General features: G+C 41.5%; 1 protein-coding gene across 1 annotated transcript in view; it reads left to right on the top strand.

Annotated features, from left to right (window-relative positions):
* Positions 1–16059, top strand: part of RASL12 (RAS like family 12) — a 22758-nt gene continuing 6699 nt past the window's right edge. The window contains exons 1-4 of the mRNA XM_051980865.1: positions 1–1926; positions 5300–5356; positions 12795–12868; positions 14946–15136. Coding sequence (XP_051836825.1) covers positions 1809–1926; positions 5300–5356; positions 12795–12868; positions 14946–15136 — 440 coding nt within the window. The 5' untranslated portion in view covers positions 1–1808. The remainder of the gene's footprint in view (positions 1927–5299; positions 5357–12794; positions 12869–14945; positions 15137–16059) is intronic.

A 16059-nucleotide genomic window follows, 5' to 3' on the forward strand; every position in this document is an offset into this window, starting at 1 on the left:
CATTTATATACCCTTTGAGTGCTTTACATATGTTATCTCATTTGAGGTTCCCAACACCCTGGGAGGAAGGTGCTATTAGTAGCTTCATTTTACATAGGCAGCCCACTGGAGTCCTGCTTTCACACCTTCTTCATTTTACAAATGGAGAAACTGACTGAGAGTTTAAATTACTTGTCTAAGGCCACTCAACTTATAAGTATATGAAGTTGAATTTAATCGGAGGTCTTCCTGAGGCCACTGTCCATTAGGCCACCTAGTTGGTTAAGTAATGGAATCAGGCAGATAATGAATAACAGAAGCAGGACTCAAGGCCAGATTACCAATATTTCAAATCAATGCACCATATTGCCTCTGGACTGGCATCCCTGCCCATGGAGAATTGGTTGAAAGACCAGATAGGATTTGATTCTCACTTCCCCTCCTCCTTCAACTCAAAGAGAAAATCCTTGGCTATTAGCTTTTTAAGCAAACCCAGCCAGACAGTGAAATATAAACACATTCTTCCCAACACCTTACAGTCTTAATAACAGAGATAATTTGCAATGATCTCCCAGAGACACAGATTCTATAAATATTCATGTAGCTCTGTCCAGGAAACTGGTTTTCTTTTTTGGATGAAAAAGAATTCTTTGGGAGAAATTCAGACACAGACCCCAACTATCCATCCCTTCTAATTCCTTTGCCTGTGTTCCCAAGATTAGTTTCCTCCAGAATGAAATGGGCCACTTAGGAGGATTCTCTAAGATCTCTTCCAGTTCTAACATGAGAACGAACCATTAGTTATAAGATTTTCCATTTGAAGGGAAAGGGTGTCTGCAGTGAGGCAACCCTGATTTTTATCTCTTTTTTTTCTAGCTTTCCTCTCACCCTTCCCATTCCTATTCTGTCTCTCACTCCAACCACCCCAACTTGGAACAATGCTGTCAGGCTAGTGTGATGGAACGAACCCTGGGATGGGGCGTCAGGAGAAATGTCAATCTTGATGATTTTGGACAAGTCATGTCATATCTCTGGCCCTCAATTTCCTCATCTGTGAAATGGGAACAATAACTTTCTTTAAGGTTTACCAAACTGGGCAACCCACCGTGACCTCCTCCCTCCCCAACACCCTACACGCTTTCTCCGGGAGATGCGTCCCCCTCGGTGGGGGGAGTCTGAAGTCCTTACAAGGAGTTTGGCCACAGCTCAGAGGATGGCTCCGCCTGCCCAGTCCTCCTCCTCTTTCCCCCGAGGGCCCCAGCCAGGCTGGAGAGGGACGGGGCAGGCAGCATTAAGCAGGAGCTGGAGCTGGACTCGGAGCCCAGAGCCCCGAGCCCGGGGCGGCTAAGTCCAGTGCCACGGTGGAAGCAAGGTGTGGGGAGGCGGTGAGGAAGATGAGATCTTCTCCTGCCGGAATGCGGGAGTGAATCTCAGCACCCGAGGTCCTGGCACGGTCCCCCGTGCTCCAACTATCCTTCTCGGGACGGGCGGCCACCCACCGCGGACGTACCCCCGGCGCCCCGGGCTCTGTTTCTTGTCCCAATAGCTGCCCGATTAAACAAACTGGGGGCTCGAGCAGGAGCCGCGGAGGGGGAACGAGCGCCTAGGGGGGTTGCCTTTACCTGTCTGCTGCAGGTACTGCTGGCAGACTCAGGTTCGTTGCACGGAGGAACTCGGTGTTAAGGGCATCCCCTCGTTGGCCGCTTTCCCCCTTCCCCCCTCTTCCAGGTGAGCCTGCCGCCCGCCGTCCATCCATTCCTAGGGAACCTCTGTCATTCTTCTCGAGGCGACATTCCGCCCCCAGGGGTCCTCGCCCAGCTGGACTTGTCATGTCGTCCGTGTTTGGCAAGCCCCGGTCTGGGAACCTTGGTCCTGAGCGCCTGGCACACAGTTCGATCCCAGAGGTTAACGTGGCCATCCTGGGCTGCAGAGGAGCCGGGAAGTCTGGTGAGTGGGCTGGGGGAAGAGAGCAACACTATGGAACGCCGACCTCTCGAGGGCTCCCTCAGGCAGCTCTAGATTGAAGGGTGTCCTTCATAGGCAGCCCGCTGGGGTTTCACACCTTTATCCCAGGGGGAAAATGATGGCTTTTCTCTTTCCTTCTCTTCCCTCCCCCTAAGGTTTGAAGAATGACACCTGGTGGTGACACCTAGGGAGGGGGAGCCGAGGTGCCCTCCAAGAGGCACAGGTTCAGTGACAGGATGGGAATAGGGTTGGGTGAGACAGATAGGACTTTTGGTGGAGGGTGTTGGACAATGGGAAAAGGCGAGTCATTTGGAGAGGCATCTTGGAGAGTCAGCCCATATATAGAGCTGCCCTCTAAGTTAGAAAGAACTGGGTTCAAGTCTTATCTCTGATTCATCTGACCATGTGACTCTGAACACATTATTTAGCCTTTCAGGGTTCTAGACCAGGACTTCTTAAACTTTCCTCACTCATGACCCCTTTTCACTGAGAAATTTTTAACCCATCCTGGGCATATAAGTATATAGGTGTACAAATCAAACACTCACTGATGATAAATCATAATTTCACAACCCCTACATCAGTTGCAACTCACAGTTTAAGGAGCTTCGCACTGGGCAAATCTCGGAATTACAGATAAACTGCTGCCCAGGATGGACCTTATCTGGGAGTTCCCTACAAAAAGGAAATCATAGGTCCAGTAACTCCCCCAACCCTTTGGGAGACACAGCCTGACTTCTATGGCAGGACTGACAAAGATGGTATGGACAGTTTTATTTTTGTCTTTGTATCATTATGACCTAGCACAGTGTCTGACATATGATAACTTAATAAAGTTTGTTAATTGATAATTTGAGGGGATAAGGAGGGATGTTGAGAGAGGAAGGGAAGTTATGGGAGTAAAATGCCTGGATTTTGAGAAATCCAAATCCCTCAATCCTGCAAAAGTACTCTCTTTCTTCCAAAGGACTTTCTGAACTAACACTTTGTTTTCCTTTCTTTAAAATGTATTTATCGGGGCAGCTAGCTGGTGCAGTGGATAGAGCTGATACCCTGAAGTTAGGAGGACCTCAGTTCAAATCTGATCTCAGACACTTAAAACTATATGACCTCAGGCAAGTCACTTAACCTCAAATTGCCTCAGCAAAAAAAAAAAAAAAAAAAAAAAAAAAGTGTATTTATCATATATTTTACTAAGTATTTTAGTTATCTAGGTTTATCTTATTTCCTTACAGGATTATAAATCTTTGGAAGGCAAGCATCCTATCTTATTTAAACTTTTTATCTTCCCAAGTTGTCAATCAATCAACAGGCATTTATTAAGTGATAAATATGTGCCAGGCACTATGTGATAATTTCTGAGAATACAAAGAAAAGCGAAAACACAGTCTTTGCCCTCAAAGAGTTGACATTTAATAAATGTACTCTGAAATGGGAAATGGAGTTAAACAGCTATGACAGTTGAAAATATTTGGCTTTAGGACTTCATTTATTGGTCTGTTTTTCCCTTACATCTTGGTTGGGGTCTTTCTTTGAGGTTTCTGTATGGTCACCCATCATTTTTAATGTTCCAAATGATTAGTTGATGATTTTTATTCAGGCCCAATTGAGTCCCTTTATTCCCCTGATGAGTGAGCAGGCCACAACTTTGAAACCAATGCCCTGGGATAGAAAAGAATTGGCATCTCGTTTTCTTGAAACTTGAAAAATAGAAAAGTAGTGATATATAGTGTATGGACCTTGGTGCAGATAATAATGATAATTCCTAATATTTATATAGCACTCACTATCTTCCAAACCCTGCTTTACAATTATGATCTCATTTTAGAATCACAGCAAAGGAGGTAGGTGCTCTATATCCCCATTTTACAGATAACAAAAGCATTGCAGACCAAGATTAAAAGACTTGCCCCAAAACATTCAATTAGTAAGTATCTGAGGTCACATTTACATTCAGGACTTTATGACTTCAGGCATGGCACTCTATCCACTGTGCCAACTGGATCAGATCTTTCCTCTGTTACCTTCTGACTGTGTGACTCTGGACAAGTTATTTAATTTCCCAGGGTTCTAGACAATTCTCTAAAACTAAGTAGCAGAAAAAGTGCTACCCTAAATTGATAATGGGAGTTTTTATACAATGAAATTATGGGTCAAATCACTATCTCTTTCCTGAAGCAAAGAATTATTCTCCCTCTCACTGAAAGTTTCCCCTAATTAAGAGAATGTCCTTTCTGTATTTTTGTAGAACTGCCTATTATGTCAAGGCAGAACATATACATTTAAAAAAAAAAATTAGGAAGAGATTGTTATCTTAGCATTGAAAGTCAAATTGTTAACTAAAGGCAGAACTTGATGTCTTCATTTATTTTGCCAACAGTTATATAAATGAAAGAATTTAAATTTTAAAATGTGAATTCCCTAGACAGTAGTTTGCAAAAATCACGGAGCCTTGGAATCTTGGGAAAGAGTTTTAAGAAGCACTTAGAAAAGCACTTTTAGTTAAGAAAATATGCTGCTTCTTTTTAGAGACCAGCTTAACATCTGACCTTGCATGACTAATTTCAGTACCCAGAACGAACCTCTGTTGATTTTGCTAACTGATAAATACACTTCACATGTTGAAAAATTCATTCCAAAATTTTATGTTCCAAAAATTTTATATTCAATGAAAACACTCCTACTGGGATTTTTGATAGTCTGGTATTTCTATTCCAGTAAACTTGGACCTGGGAAGGAGCATGGACTGGAATTTTAAAATTGGTCTATCTTGAATGCAGGCTGGGGTTTATCTCAGGAAAATAGAGGTTTTATAACTCTCCTGAGGGACTTTATATATCTCTAGCTTATATCTTTTCTTATTGGTCCCTTTGCAAATTTGAGCCAAATCCCCATTTGTATGATTTCCTCTTTGGATATTAAACTCTTTCTTTGTTATTATGTTTTTCTAAGCAAAGGAGTAGAGAGACTACAGCTTTTTGGCTTGTCCAGTTTTTACATAACTCCCTCTATATCCATCATTTATCCTTGATGTTTTAATCCTTTTTTTTTTTAATCCCCAAATATTACTAGAAGGACATGGGGTCTCTTTGTTGCCAGATTCCTCTGGTGTGGATTGAGTACCTTAATGGTACCAAATTCTCTTTCGTGGTTTTTCTTTTTTTCTTCCTGGAGAACTGGATTCTTCATCAATGGGGCAGGTGGTGAAGAGTGACTAAAGAATCAAAATGTTCCATGGTTTCTCTAAAATATTCATGTGCCAGCTTTCAGTGGAAAGAGCCTAAAATGGCAGGAGGAAATTGGGGGAAAAAAACATTACTATTTATTTGTTTATAAATTTTCTTGCCTCTTGCAGCTTTGACCGTGAAGTTTCTGACCAAGAGGTTTATCAGTGAATATGATCCCAATCTGGGTAAGATGCTCCTTGATTGCTTCTCTCTCCCTTTGTTACTCTTGACTATGGCTCCATCCCTGAGTCCATACAAGACTATCCCTAAAGTTATGATGGGGGAGGGAGGGTGAAGGGGAGAACTGTCAAGATAAAGTGGGTGTAGTGGAAAGAATACCAGTTCAGGGATCAAAGAACATCCATTCAAATCTTGGCTCTCCTGCTTATAAGGCCTTGGGGGATCAATCTATCAACAGTATTTAATGGACTGCTATGTGCCAGGCATTGGGCTAGGTGTGGGAGACACAAAAACAAAACATGAAGCAATCCTTGTGCTTAAGGATTTTTTATAAGCAAGGAAATCATGTGTCCACTGTCATTCTCAAACTTCTTGCCTTTGTCCTGAGAGAACTGGACTATATAATTTTTAAATTCCCTTCTAGCTCAAAATCTGAGACCCGTGACATAGGCTCAGGCTCTGGCTCTGACACTAACAATTTATGTGATTTGGGGCAAGTTATTTCACTACTCAAGTGAATCATAATTTTCTCATCTGTAATATGAAGGAATTGAAGAGATGGTATTTCCTGATATAAAATTTATCAACAAATTAATTTCCTAAAATTAAATTTTTTGAGGAAAGAATATAGTTCCTCACTGACAGTTTTGACACCTATGTTGCTTCTTCCTTGGCTGGGTCTGGCCCGCTTTAAAAACTGAAAAACTGCTTCAAAATACAAGACAATTTATACAGTAAGAAGTTGTTGTTTGTTTTGTTTTTTTTTAAGCAACTGTATGAGAGATATACAACCAAATGAGTGTAGTTTTGGAGAGGCTGATTGCGGTGGTTTAAAGACCACTAGATTTGATTCAAAACTATAGGTTTTTTAGGGTTGGAAGGACCTTTAGAGGTCAACTTGTCAAGAGCATCTCGTTTTACAGATGAGAAAATTGATGCTCAGAAATTCCAGCTATCACTTTATATCCCTGTTTGCTTTCACAGACAAACTCCTAGAGAAAAGTGTATCTCTAGATCCCCACCTTCTATTTCCTCACCTACTACTTGCTTGTAAACCCTTTACAATCTGACTTCCTGCCCAAAACTCCAAAGAAGCTATTTACATTATTTTAATTGTTAAATCTGTTGACCTTCTCCCACCTCCATCCTCATTCTTCCTCATCTTCCTCCCTTAGTTCCTATGACACTTCTCTGCTTCCCAGTCTCCTTTTGCTGGATCAGCTTCCATGTTCTGCCTCTTAACCATGGGCATCCTTCCTTGGGGGTTTCCTGGATCCTTTTCTCTCTCTACCTCTCCCCCTTTTGATCACCTTTCCAGCTCTCATGAATTTAATTATCTAAAGATAACAGATGACCACCAAACCTATATGCCCAGCCCTAATCTTTTTCCTGGATTCCAGTTCTACATTGCCAACTCTCTGCTAGATATCTTTACTAGATAGCCTATTGGCATCTCAAATTCAGCACGTTCAAAGTAGAGCTTATTATTTCCTTACTCTTCCCTAAATCTACCTTTCTTTCAAATGCTCCTTTTCTGTTGAGAACACTTCCTGTCACCCAGATTTACAATCTCAAAGTCAGTCTTAGCTTTTCATTGTCACTTTCCTCTCATATCTAATCAGCCTCCAAGTCTAGTCAATTCAATCTCAACTAGTTTTTTCATATTTTATCCCCTCTATCCATAAGGTCAGCACTACCTCAAGCACTCATCACCTCTCACTTGGACTATTTCAACAGCCTAGCTACTTTCTCTGCTTCCATCAGCTTTCCTTTCTTGAATCCATTCTTCACACGGCTGCTAAAATACTCTTCCTAAAGCACTTATCTGATTTGATAGCATCACTGCCCTGCCCAGGAATCTTCTGTGGCTTTCCATTGCCTTGAGGATAAAATGCAAATTCAGCTTGGCTTTTAAAACCCTTTATAATCTGATTCCAGTCTACCTTTCCAGATTTATTTTACAGTCATCTGCTCTGTCTTCTAAGCAAAGTGACTGATTGTAAACTCCTCACTGAATATCTTTGCATTAGCTTCCTTCAGGCATCCCCTTCATATCACTCATTCTTAGAATCCTTAGTTTCCTTCACGGGTCAATTCAGGAATTCTCTTCTCTCTCTCTTCCTCCTCTTTCTCCTCCTACCCTTCCTGTTTCTCCTCCTTTTCCTTTTCCTCTTCCTCCTCCTTGTCTAACTCTTCATGACTCTCTTTGGAGTTTTCTTGGCAAAGGAACTGAAATGACTTACCATTTCCTTCTCCAAATTTTTTCTTGACCCTCCTAATTGTAAGTGCTTTCCTTCCTTTTTATTACTTGTTTTAATTTATTTATTTAATTGTTGTATGGGTTGCTATCTCCCTAGAATGTAAACTCTTGAAGGTGGGACTATTTGTCATTTTGGTCTTCTTGGTTTCAAGACTACCACAGAGCTTCACAAATAATGAGTTTGTTGAAGTGCATGTGCCCAGCTATTTACTAGCTTAAGCCAGTTATTCAACATCTGAATCTCAATTTCCTCAATTGTAAAATGAGTAATATTAGACTGGCTGTTCCAAAGTTCTCGTACAATTCTAACATCCCACAATTATAGAAATATATCTCAGAGTATTATTGTTAAGATCTAATGAGATGATGAAGATGAAAACACTTTGTAGATATTATTTATAAGTTATAAGAACAAAGACTTAGAGTTATCTTCTCTAATGTTGTGCCCTTCTGAGATTCTTGTGTGTGGACTAGTAGATGCTGTTTAGAGATGAAAAAACTGAGACTCAGAAACTTGACTGAAGTTTCTGGTAGTAAATGGTAGAACTGAGATTTTAATCCAGGACCTCTGACTACTCCCATGCCCTTTCCATTTATTATCTTAATGGTGCCATCATCATTATTAACATTTTTTTGCTCCTCCAGTAAAATTTCCTTCCCAACTAGTTTACAAGCCACACAAGGAAATCAGTCACTTGACTTAATAGTCATCTCATGTATGACTATTTTAATTGGCCCAGAAATTCCCACCATAAAGTTCCTCTTTTGAGTTATTAAGACATTGTTCACAAATGAATATAGCAAAGGAAATATGGTTTGGTCAGTCCTGTTTGGATGAAGATTCTGTCTACCAGTTCTTCCTTCAAGTTATTAAGACATTGTTCATGCATTAATATAACACGGGAAATGTTAGTTCTGTTTGGGTGAAGATCCTATCCAGCAGTGGCAATATAAACCAATCTTTGAGGGTTATAACTTAGTAGATAAGACCTAAGGGATGCTGGGAGGCTTGTAGAGATGAAGTGGCTTGCTCATCAGCTAGTTGGTATTAGAGATAGGATATGAACACAGGGCTTCCTGCCTCCAAATCCAAGCACTCACTCTATCCACCTCTTGATGTATTTAAAGTGTGACTCAATTACCTGAGAAGGAGAGTGTGTTAGTTTATCAGTGGGGTTTAGCTGTAGTGCCAGTCTCATTGTGATGTTCCAGTGGTCCTACCAGAAAAATTGTGTTTAATTATTGATTGTTATTAATGGTAATCTAGAAAATAATAAAATATTTAGCAATGGGAGGTGATTTAGTGCTCATCTCCTAATCCTCTTATTTGATGAGAGAGGGAAATGAAGGCCCAAAGATGCTCATGATTAATCATCAGAGTGGGTCCTAGCGCGAATGGGGCATGGGAGAAGCCAGTGTCCTTAGCTCAATGGGGGAGAAGGAAAAAGTCCAAATGTGGGTTATTGCTTGGGGAGGGCAGACTAGAGTGGACTTCTGGGAAACAAAAGAGAGAACAGAGAGAAATGTGAGGAGTAAGGTGGATGCTGAAAAGGAAGGAGGGACTCCAAAAGGCACACTCTGCCTCCTTCGTGGTTTTTACCCCAAAATCACTATGTCAGGAATACCTCAGAGGGCCAGTCATAGAGAGTATTTTCCTTTCTGCTCATCATATCTAGGATCCCAGAAGGAGCTTGGTCTCAGAGTTACTTTTCAGCAGGGTTAAGGAAGAAGTGCACCCTGGAACACTGAATTTTCTAGTGTGACTATGCTATTGCTGCCAGGGGTGGACCCGAAGGTGCTGGTGAATGAGACCAGAGGGGGAGTGGGCAGGGACAGAGCCGGGCAAGGGAGGAAAGGTACCAGGACATGATGCGCTTGGCAGATGTCTCAGTTATGCTCTTCAAGCAAAAGTCGCCCTGTCCCAGCCTAATTACAGATCTGAGTTCCGCTTGGCCCTGTTTTGACTTGGGGATTTGAGCTTCACAATTAAGTCTGGAGTTCTGAATGGAGGGAGTGAGTCATTCCCATGTGGGAGGGAGCATTGACCTTGATCTTTGGCCCCCTGACTCTGGGACTTGCTCAGCCTGGGCATGCACTCCTGTGTCCCCTACGAGGTCAGCACCACACCACGGTGCTTCTGTCCAGTGTGCCAGCACCCAGAGGGGCCTCGGACAGTCTCGCCTTCCTTTGCTGCCCACTAGAATAGCAGGAGGCAGGGAGCTTCTCCAGGGTCTCTGCTTCTTATTCCTGGGCAGGAGAGTCTTTGGCTTTAAAAGACTCTTTTTTCTTTTTGGTTTGGACCTATAATGTCATCTGCAAAGGGATTTCCCCATGTGGAAACTCCCTCCATCTGTGCAGATCACTCCTGTTTTATAATCTTGTTTTTTTTTTTTTTAATTTTATAAACGTATAAATAAATAATTTTGCAAATTTTATAGGCTTGAAGACTTGCCTACATGAGAATCCCTGTGGGCCAAAGACTGACTTAATTTTAAAGTGTGGAATTATTTGTTTTATTGTATTTTTTATTATTTTGTTAAGTGTTTCTCAACTACATTTTAATCTGGTTCAGGCCTATTCTGGTGTTGTGCGCTGGATACATAGTTGCATGACACCTCTGATTCTACATACTTGAACAGAATTTACAACTATCTCATTGGGTCCCCATAAAATCCCTGAAAGGGAAGGAAGAAAGAGATTTTTATGCCCATTTTCCAGCTAAGGAAACTGATGATATGAGAACAGTAAAGTGACTTGCCTCAAATCACAGTCAGAATAAAAGTTTGGTCTTTTTTCACTGGGTCATCTCTGAAGATTCTTTTGGATAACTATCTGCCTTCTGTTTTCAAAAACTTGAGGGAGTTCCCTGCAGGAAAAAGAACATGAAAGTTTGAGAAGCAGTGTTTATGTTACTTTAAGAAACTTTGCTAATATATGATCTTTTTTTTTTTCAGAGGTAATTAAAGTTGTGGCTTGCCCAGAGTCACACAGCTAGTAAGTGTCTGAGGCTGGATTTGAATTTATAAACATAAATATCACATTTATATGTCAGATTATATATATACATATATACACACATGTGTGAGTATACATATATATATATACATATATATATATAAATGTCAATCACATTTTGGGCCAGCTAAGTGATGTAGTCATTAAGAGCACAAGGACTAGAGTCATAAAGACCTGAGTTCAAAGCTGGCTTCAGACACTTACTAACTTTGGGACTCTGGACAAATTACTTAACCCCATTTGCCTCACTTTCCCCATCTATAAAATGACAAACCACTCCAGTATCTTTGCCAAGAAAACTCTAACTGGAGTCATGAAGAGTCAGACACAACTGAACAATAACAACAAAAATATGATATAGTAACTGAAAAACAGAAATATTTGAGGGAGAAGATTGTCACTCAGATCACACTGGATAAGTGGGATTGGAATCTTCTGGAAAGAAGTAGTGAGATAGGAAGCATGCTGGACTGGCTGATCTGGGTTCATATATACCAATTCAGATGCATCTTAGCTATGTGGTGTTGGACTACTCTATTAACCTCTCTGTGCTCAAATTTCCTGATTTGTAAAAGGAATTGGGGATGGACTAGATGATCTATAAGATATCTTCCATCTTTAGATCTATGGTCAGATGCTGGATGCTAGTTCTAAGTTCATCCATGGATTTGTGGCTCTGTCTCTGTCTCTGTCTCTGTTTCTCTGTCTCTCTCTCTCTATGTATATGTCTGTCTCTATCTTTCTCTGTCTTTCTGTCTCTCTGTTTCTGTCTCTACTTCTCTCTGTCTCTTTCTCTCTCTGTATGTGTCTCTGTTTCTGTCTTTGTTTCTGTGTCTCTTTCTCTGTATGTTTCTGATTCTGTCTTTCTGTCTGTCTTTGTCTTTTTGTCTCTGTTTCTGATTCTGTCTTTGTGTGTGTATCTATGTCTCTCTGTCTTTGTCTTTCTATCTCTATCTCTATCTCTGCCTCTTTGACTGTCTCTGTGTGTCAGTCTGTCTCTGTCTCTCCCTTTCTCTCTGTCTGTCTCTCTGACTCTTGTCTTTCCGCCTCTATCTTTGTCTTTGTCTTCCTCTGTCTCTGAGCATGTTAGGAGGGATGGAGGAGTAAGTATCTCTGAGCAGGTTTGGCTCGGTGTCTTTGCTGAGACTGCTGGGGCACCTCGCCTGTTGGGGAGGTCCCAGAAGAGCTCATTGGACCATTTTGGCAGGGAAATAAAACAAACTGAATGAGATGTGAAAATCTAGGGACAGCTGTATTTGGACCAAATATAGTGAAGTATCTGGGGGAATTTTTTCCATTGAATTTCTTGTCAAATAATCACAGCTATTTATATAAGCCCCCAAAGCAGGCCATGGATGAGGATTGTTAATGATTTATGCTGGATGCTAGCAAAGCTTGTGTGTTTTCCAGGGCCTGACTCAGGCCCTCATCATGCAAGTCCAAACAGTGGCCTGAAGGATACTTTGCTTGGAGTCTCGGGGGCAGACAGAGGGTGGAATCATGAACACCTCCCCTTCACTCACATGGATGGAATCGCTCCCAGGAAGGACTTTGCTTGGTGACGATGAGTCCAGTGTCACATCAGACATGGAGTCTGGAGGCAATGTGAACGTTAGATTCTTTCAGGGTTGCTCTCCTGGATGGGAGCCTATCATTTTATTGTTGAAGGGAATGCTTAGTCCGGAAATTCCCTTTCTAACTGGCGCAGCTGTTAGGGCCTTCTGAAGAGCTGTAAGTATGTCAAAACACCTGTTTATGACTGCAAAGTGGTGATCATCACAACAGCAGATAGCATCCAGGCCCCAGCCACACAGGCCTGATGACTTAGAGTCCGTGTCCTGGATGGCACCCGAACCAACTCATAAATCTCAGCTCAACATATGACAGAAGGGGCAGCTAGTTAGAGCACCAGCCCTGAAGTCAGGAGGATCTGAGTTCAAATCTGGCCTCAGACACATAACGTGCCCTGGCTGTGTGACCCTGGGCAAGTCACTTAACCCTAATTGCTTCAGCAATATCTATATCTATATCTATATCTATCTATCTACCTACCTACCTATCTATCTATCTATATATTGATAGAAAGCAAAAAAAAGTTAAGTTTTCTACCTCTTACAATCCTTCCCACTCCCACCCACACTGACATGCCCTGATCCTTCTTTTTTCAGAAGACACCTATACCTCAGAGGAGACTGTGGACCAACAACCAATCCTGCTGAGGGTGATGGACACAGCAGATCAGGTAATGCTGAGGACCCTCCTGAAAGCTTGAATTGAGTGTGACTAAAAAGCCTAGGATATAATTCAGAGCTGGAAAGAACAGAGGAGTTGATTTAATTCAACCCTACCTATCATCTTACAGGTGAAGAAACTAGGCCCAGGGCAATCATTAGGCCTTTTCTGGACTGTCAGTAGAGAAAGGGACCTCACTGTCTCTCAAGGCAATAGGGTGACTTGCCCCAACTCACACAACTAATAAATGACAGAACCAGGATGTGATCCCACTTGGCCCTGGATGAGGAATGGGAGGGAGGAGGATTTATAAATTCACACCCAACATGAGGATTTTTTGAATTAGTAATAGTGGTGATCAGAGCACAAGATGTTGGTCCTTTTTAGCCTTCACATGGGTGATCCTTGAACAAAATATTTACTCTCCCTGAGCCTCAGTCGCCTTCCATAAAATGAGAACGGACATTTCCCTCTCCTTCTTTGTCTCTTGGGGATGCTGGGTTGACATCAATTACGGGCTTCAGTTTTCACCTTTGTAAAATGAGACGGGCTGGACTGCATAATCTCTAAGAATCTATTTCAGCTCTGACATTCTATGTTTGAATATTCTGGTCCTCTGAGAGCTAATCTTCTAAGTGCTAACATTTTATATTCTCAGTGCCTTCCCATCTCTACTAGACTATATTCAAAGGTCCCTTCTTTTCTAAAATGTTATGCCGTTTTAAATGGAATATTGGCTGAATGATTAGAAATCCCAAGGGTCATCCAAGGTAATAGTTACTGGGACAATGATGGTGACCTCACTAGATGATGATTTATAATAAATAATGATAATTATTTTAAAATATTAAAATTAAATTTAAATTAAAATATTAAAAATAATGATAATAAATAAAATAAATGGATATTTCAGTTTTTCTTAAATCTCTCACACACATTTCTATACCCATGTACATGTGATAATGGCCACACAAAGATAAACATATACATACTGATAGATGTACACGTGTCCAACAATTACTCCTGCTAGCAAAGGTTATTGGGTCTCCCTGAAGGGGATAATTAACCTGAAGAGGAGAAGACTCAAAAGGGATATATTAGCTTTCATAAAGTATTTGAAGAGCTGCCATGTAATGGCTAGGTTGTTCAATAGATGGAACAGGGGACTTGGAGTCATGAAGACTTGAACTCAAGTCTTACCTAAGACACTTAATGAGTTAAGTGACTTACCTTTGTGCCTCAGTTTCCTCATCTGTAAAATGAGAATAATAATACCACCCACCTCCTAGGGTTGCTTTAAAGATAAAATAAAAATATTTATAAGTGTGTTGCAAATCTTAAAGCACTTTATAAATGCTAGTTATCTTATTATAAAATAGGCATATTCTTTTTGACCTCAGAAGGCAGAACTAGAAGGAATGGATAGAAATTATCAAGAGGCAAATTAAAATTTAACTTAAAGGAAAAATTCCTAATCATTAGAGCTATGCAAAAGTGGAATGGGGTGCTTTGGAAGTAGTGGATGAAGGCTGGATGACCACTTGTTGGGTATGTTGTAGCATAGAATTCTTGGTCACATATGGGTTGGACTGATTGTCCTCTGAGGTCCCTCTCTGCTCAAGTTTCTGTGATTTTGCAGCCATACTTCTTTCTGTGCCTTTCAAAGGGAACTTGTGAGCAATTAGGAATCTTAAAAACACCTCTAAAACAAAGCCAAAGTTGCAAATTGTCTGTCCCAAGGAAAATTTCCAAGAAAGCAAACTTACAGACAAATGGGCCACCCAGGGCCGCCCATGGATGGTCAGGTCTGAGGATTGGTGACATTGGAGCCTTTGGCTGCTGGCCCTCAGGATCTGGTGTCTGCTCTTCTCTGAGAGGAGAAGGGACAATGGCCCCTTTCATACCACGCCAAATCCAGATTCAGATGTCCCTTTGAAAAGGACTCAGTTGGGAAACAATGTACAAAAGCCCAGAGGAAGGAGAGATAGGACGGGGCAACTCAGGTGAGGGCCAGGGACTTGGCCTGTTCTGGTCTCAGACTGAGGCCTGAGACCCCCACGTCTCACCTGCTTATTGCTTACCTCCAGGATGTTCCCAGAAACTGCAAGCGCTACCTGAACTGGGCCCAAGCCTTCCTGGTTGTCTACAGCATCGATGACAGGCGAAACTTTGAGGGTTGCAGCCAATACCTAGAGATCATCGCCCACCACGCAAAGGACACCCAGCATGACTACCCTGTGCTGCTCCTGGGGAACAAGCTGGACATGGCCCAGTACCGGTACCAACCCTTCCTGTCTCTCTTCAGCAGCCAGGGGGGAGGGCTGGGTAGCGGATCTGAGGGGCCGCAGACAGAGCTTTATTGCCTGGGAGATGGGGCAAAGAGGAGGACACTTTGGTTATGGTGTTCTGAGTCAGATCCAATATCAAGCTGTGAGACCCTGTTGGCCCCAGCTTCTTCATCTAGAGAAAGATCTAGAGAAGGAAATGGCAAACCACTCCAGTATCTTTGCCAAGGAAATCTCCAAATGGAGTTATAAAGAATTGAACTGAACAATGAACCACAATTTTGTTTTGTTTTGTTTTTTGCTGAGGCAATTAGGGTTAAGTGACGTGCCCAGGGTCACACAGCCAGGAAGTGTTAAGTGTCTGAGAGCAGATTTGAACTCAGATCCTCCTGACTTCAGGGCTAGTGCTCTATTCACTGAGTCACCTAGCTGCTTCACAATGAATAACAACTGCATTTTTAAATGCCAAAACCATTCTTAGCTTAAATATTTAGCTGTACCAAATCAGATGGCAAGCTGGATTTGGCCTAGGCCATACAGAGTGTCTCAATCTTTGAATTAGACAATCTCTAAAGACTCTTCCAGAAATAGAGCATATTACTCCCTAACCTGAGAAAAGGTCATCAGCAGAATGCCACAAAGCTCTTTTCTGAATATATTTAAATTTAGAGCTGAAAATATAGAAGTTATCTAATTTAAGCCACTTATTTTACAGATTAAGAAACTGAATCAGATAGAGTATATAATTTGCCCATAATCACACAAGTAGCAAGTGGCAAAGCTTCTCCTATTTTGATCTTTTCCTGTTCAATTTTATCAGTGACTTAAATGAGAATATAGAAGGCATACCCATCAAATTAAGCATTTTGTTGATTTTTATTTTATATTGACTTTATTTCTAAATATGTCCTTCCTT

This window comes from Antechinus flavipes, chromosome 2 (assembly GCF_016432865.1).
Source record: "Antechinus flavipes isolate AdamAnt ecotype Samford, QLD, Australia chromosome 2, AdamAnt_v2, whole genome shotgun sequence".
Lineage (NCBI taxonomy): Eukaryota > Metazoa > Chordata > Mammalia > Dasyuromorphia > Dasyuridae > Antechinus > Antechinus flavipes.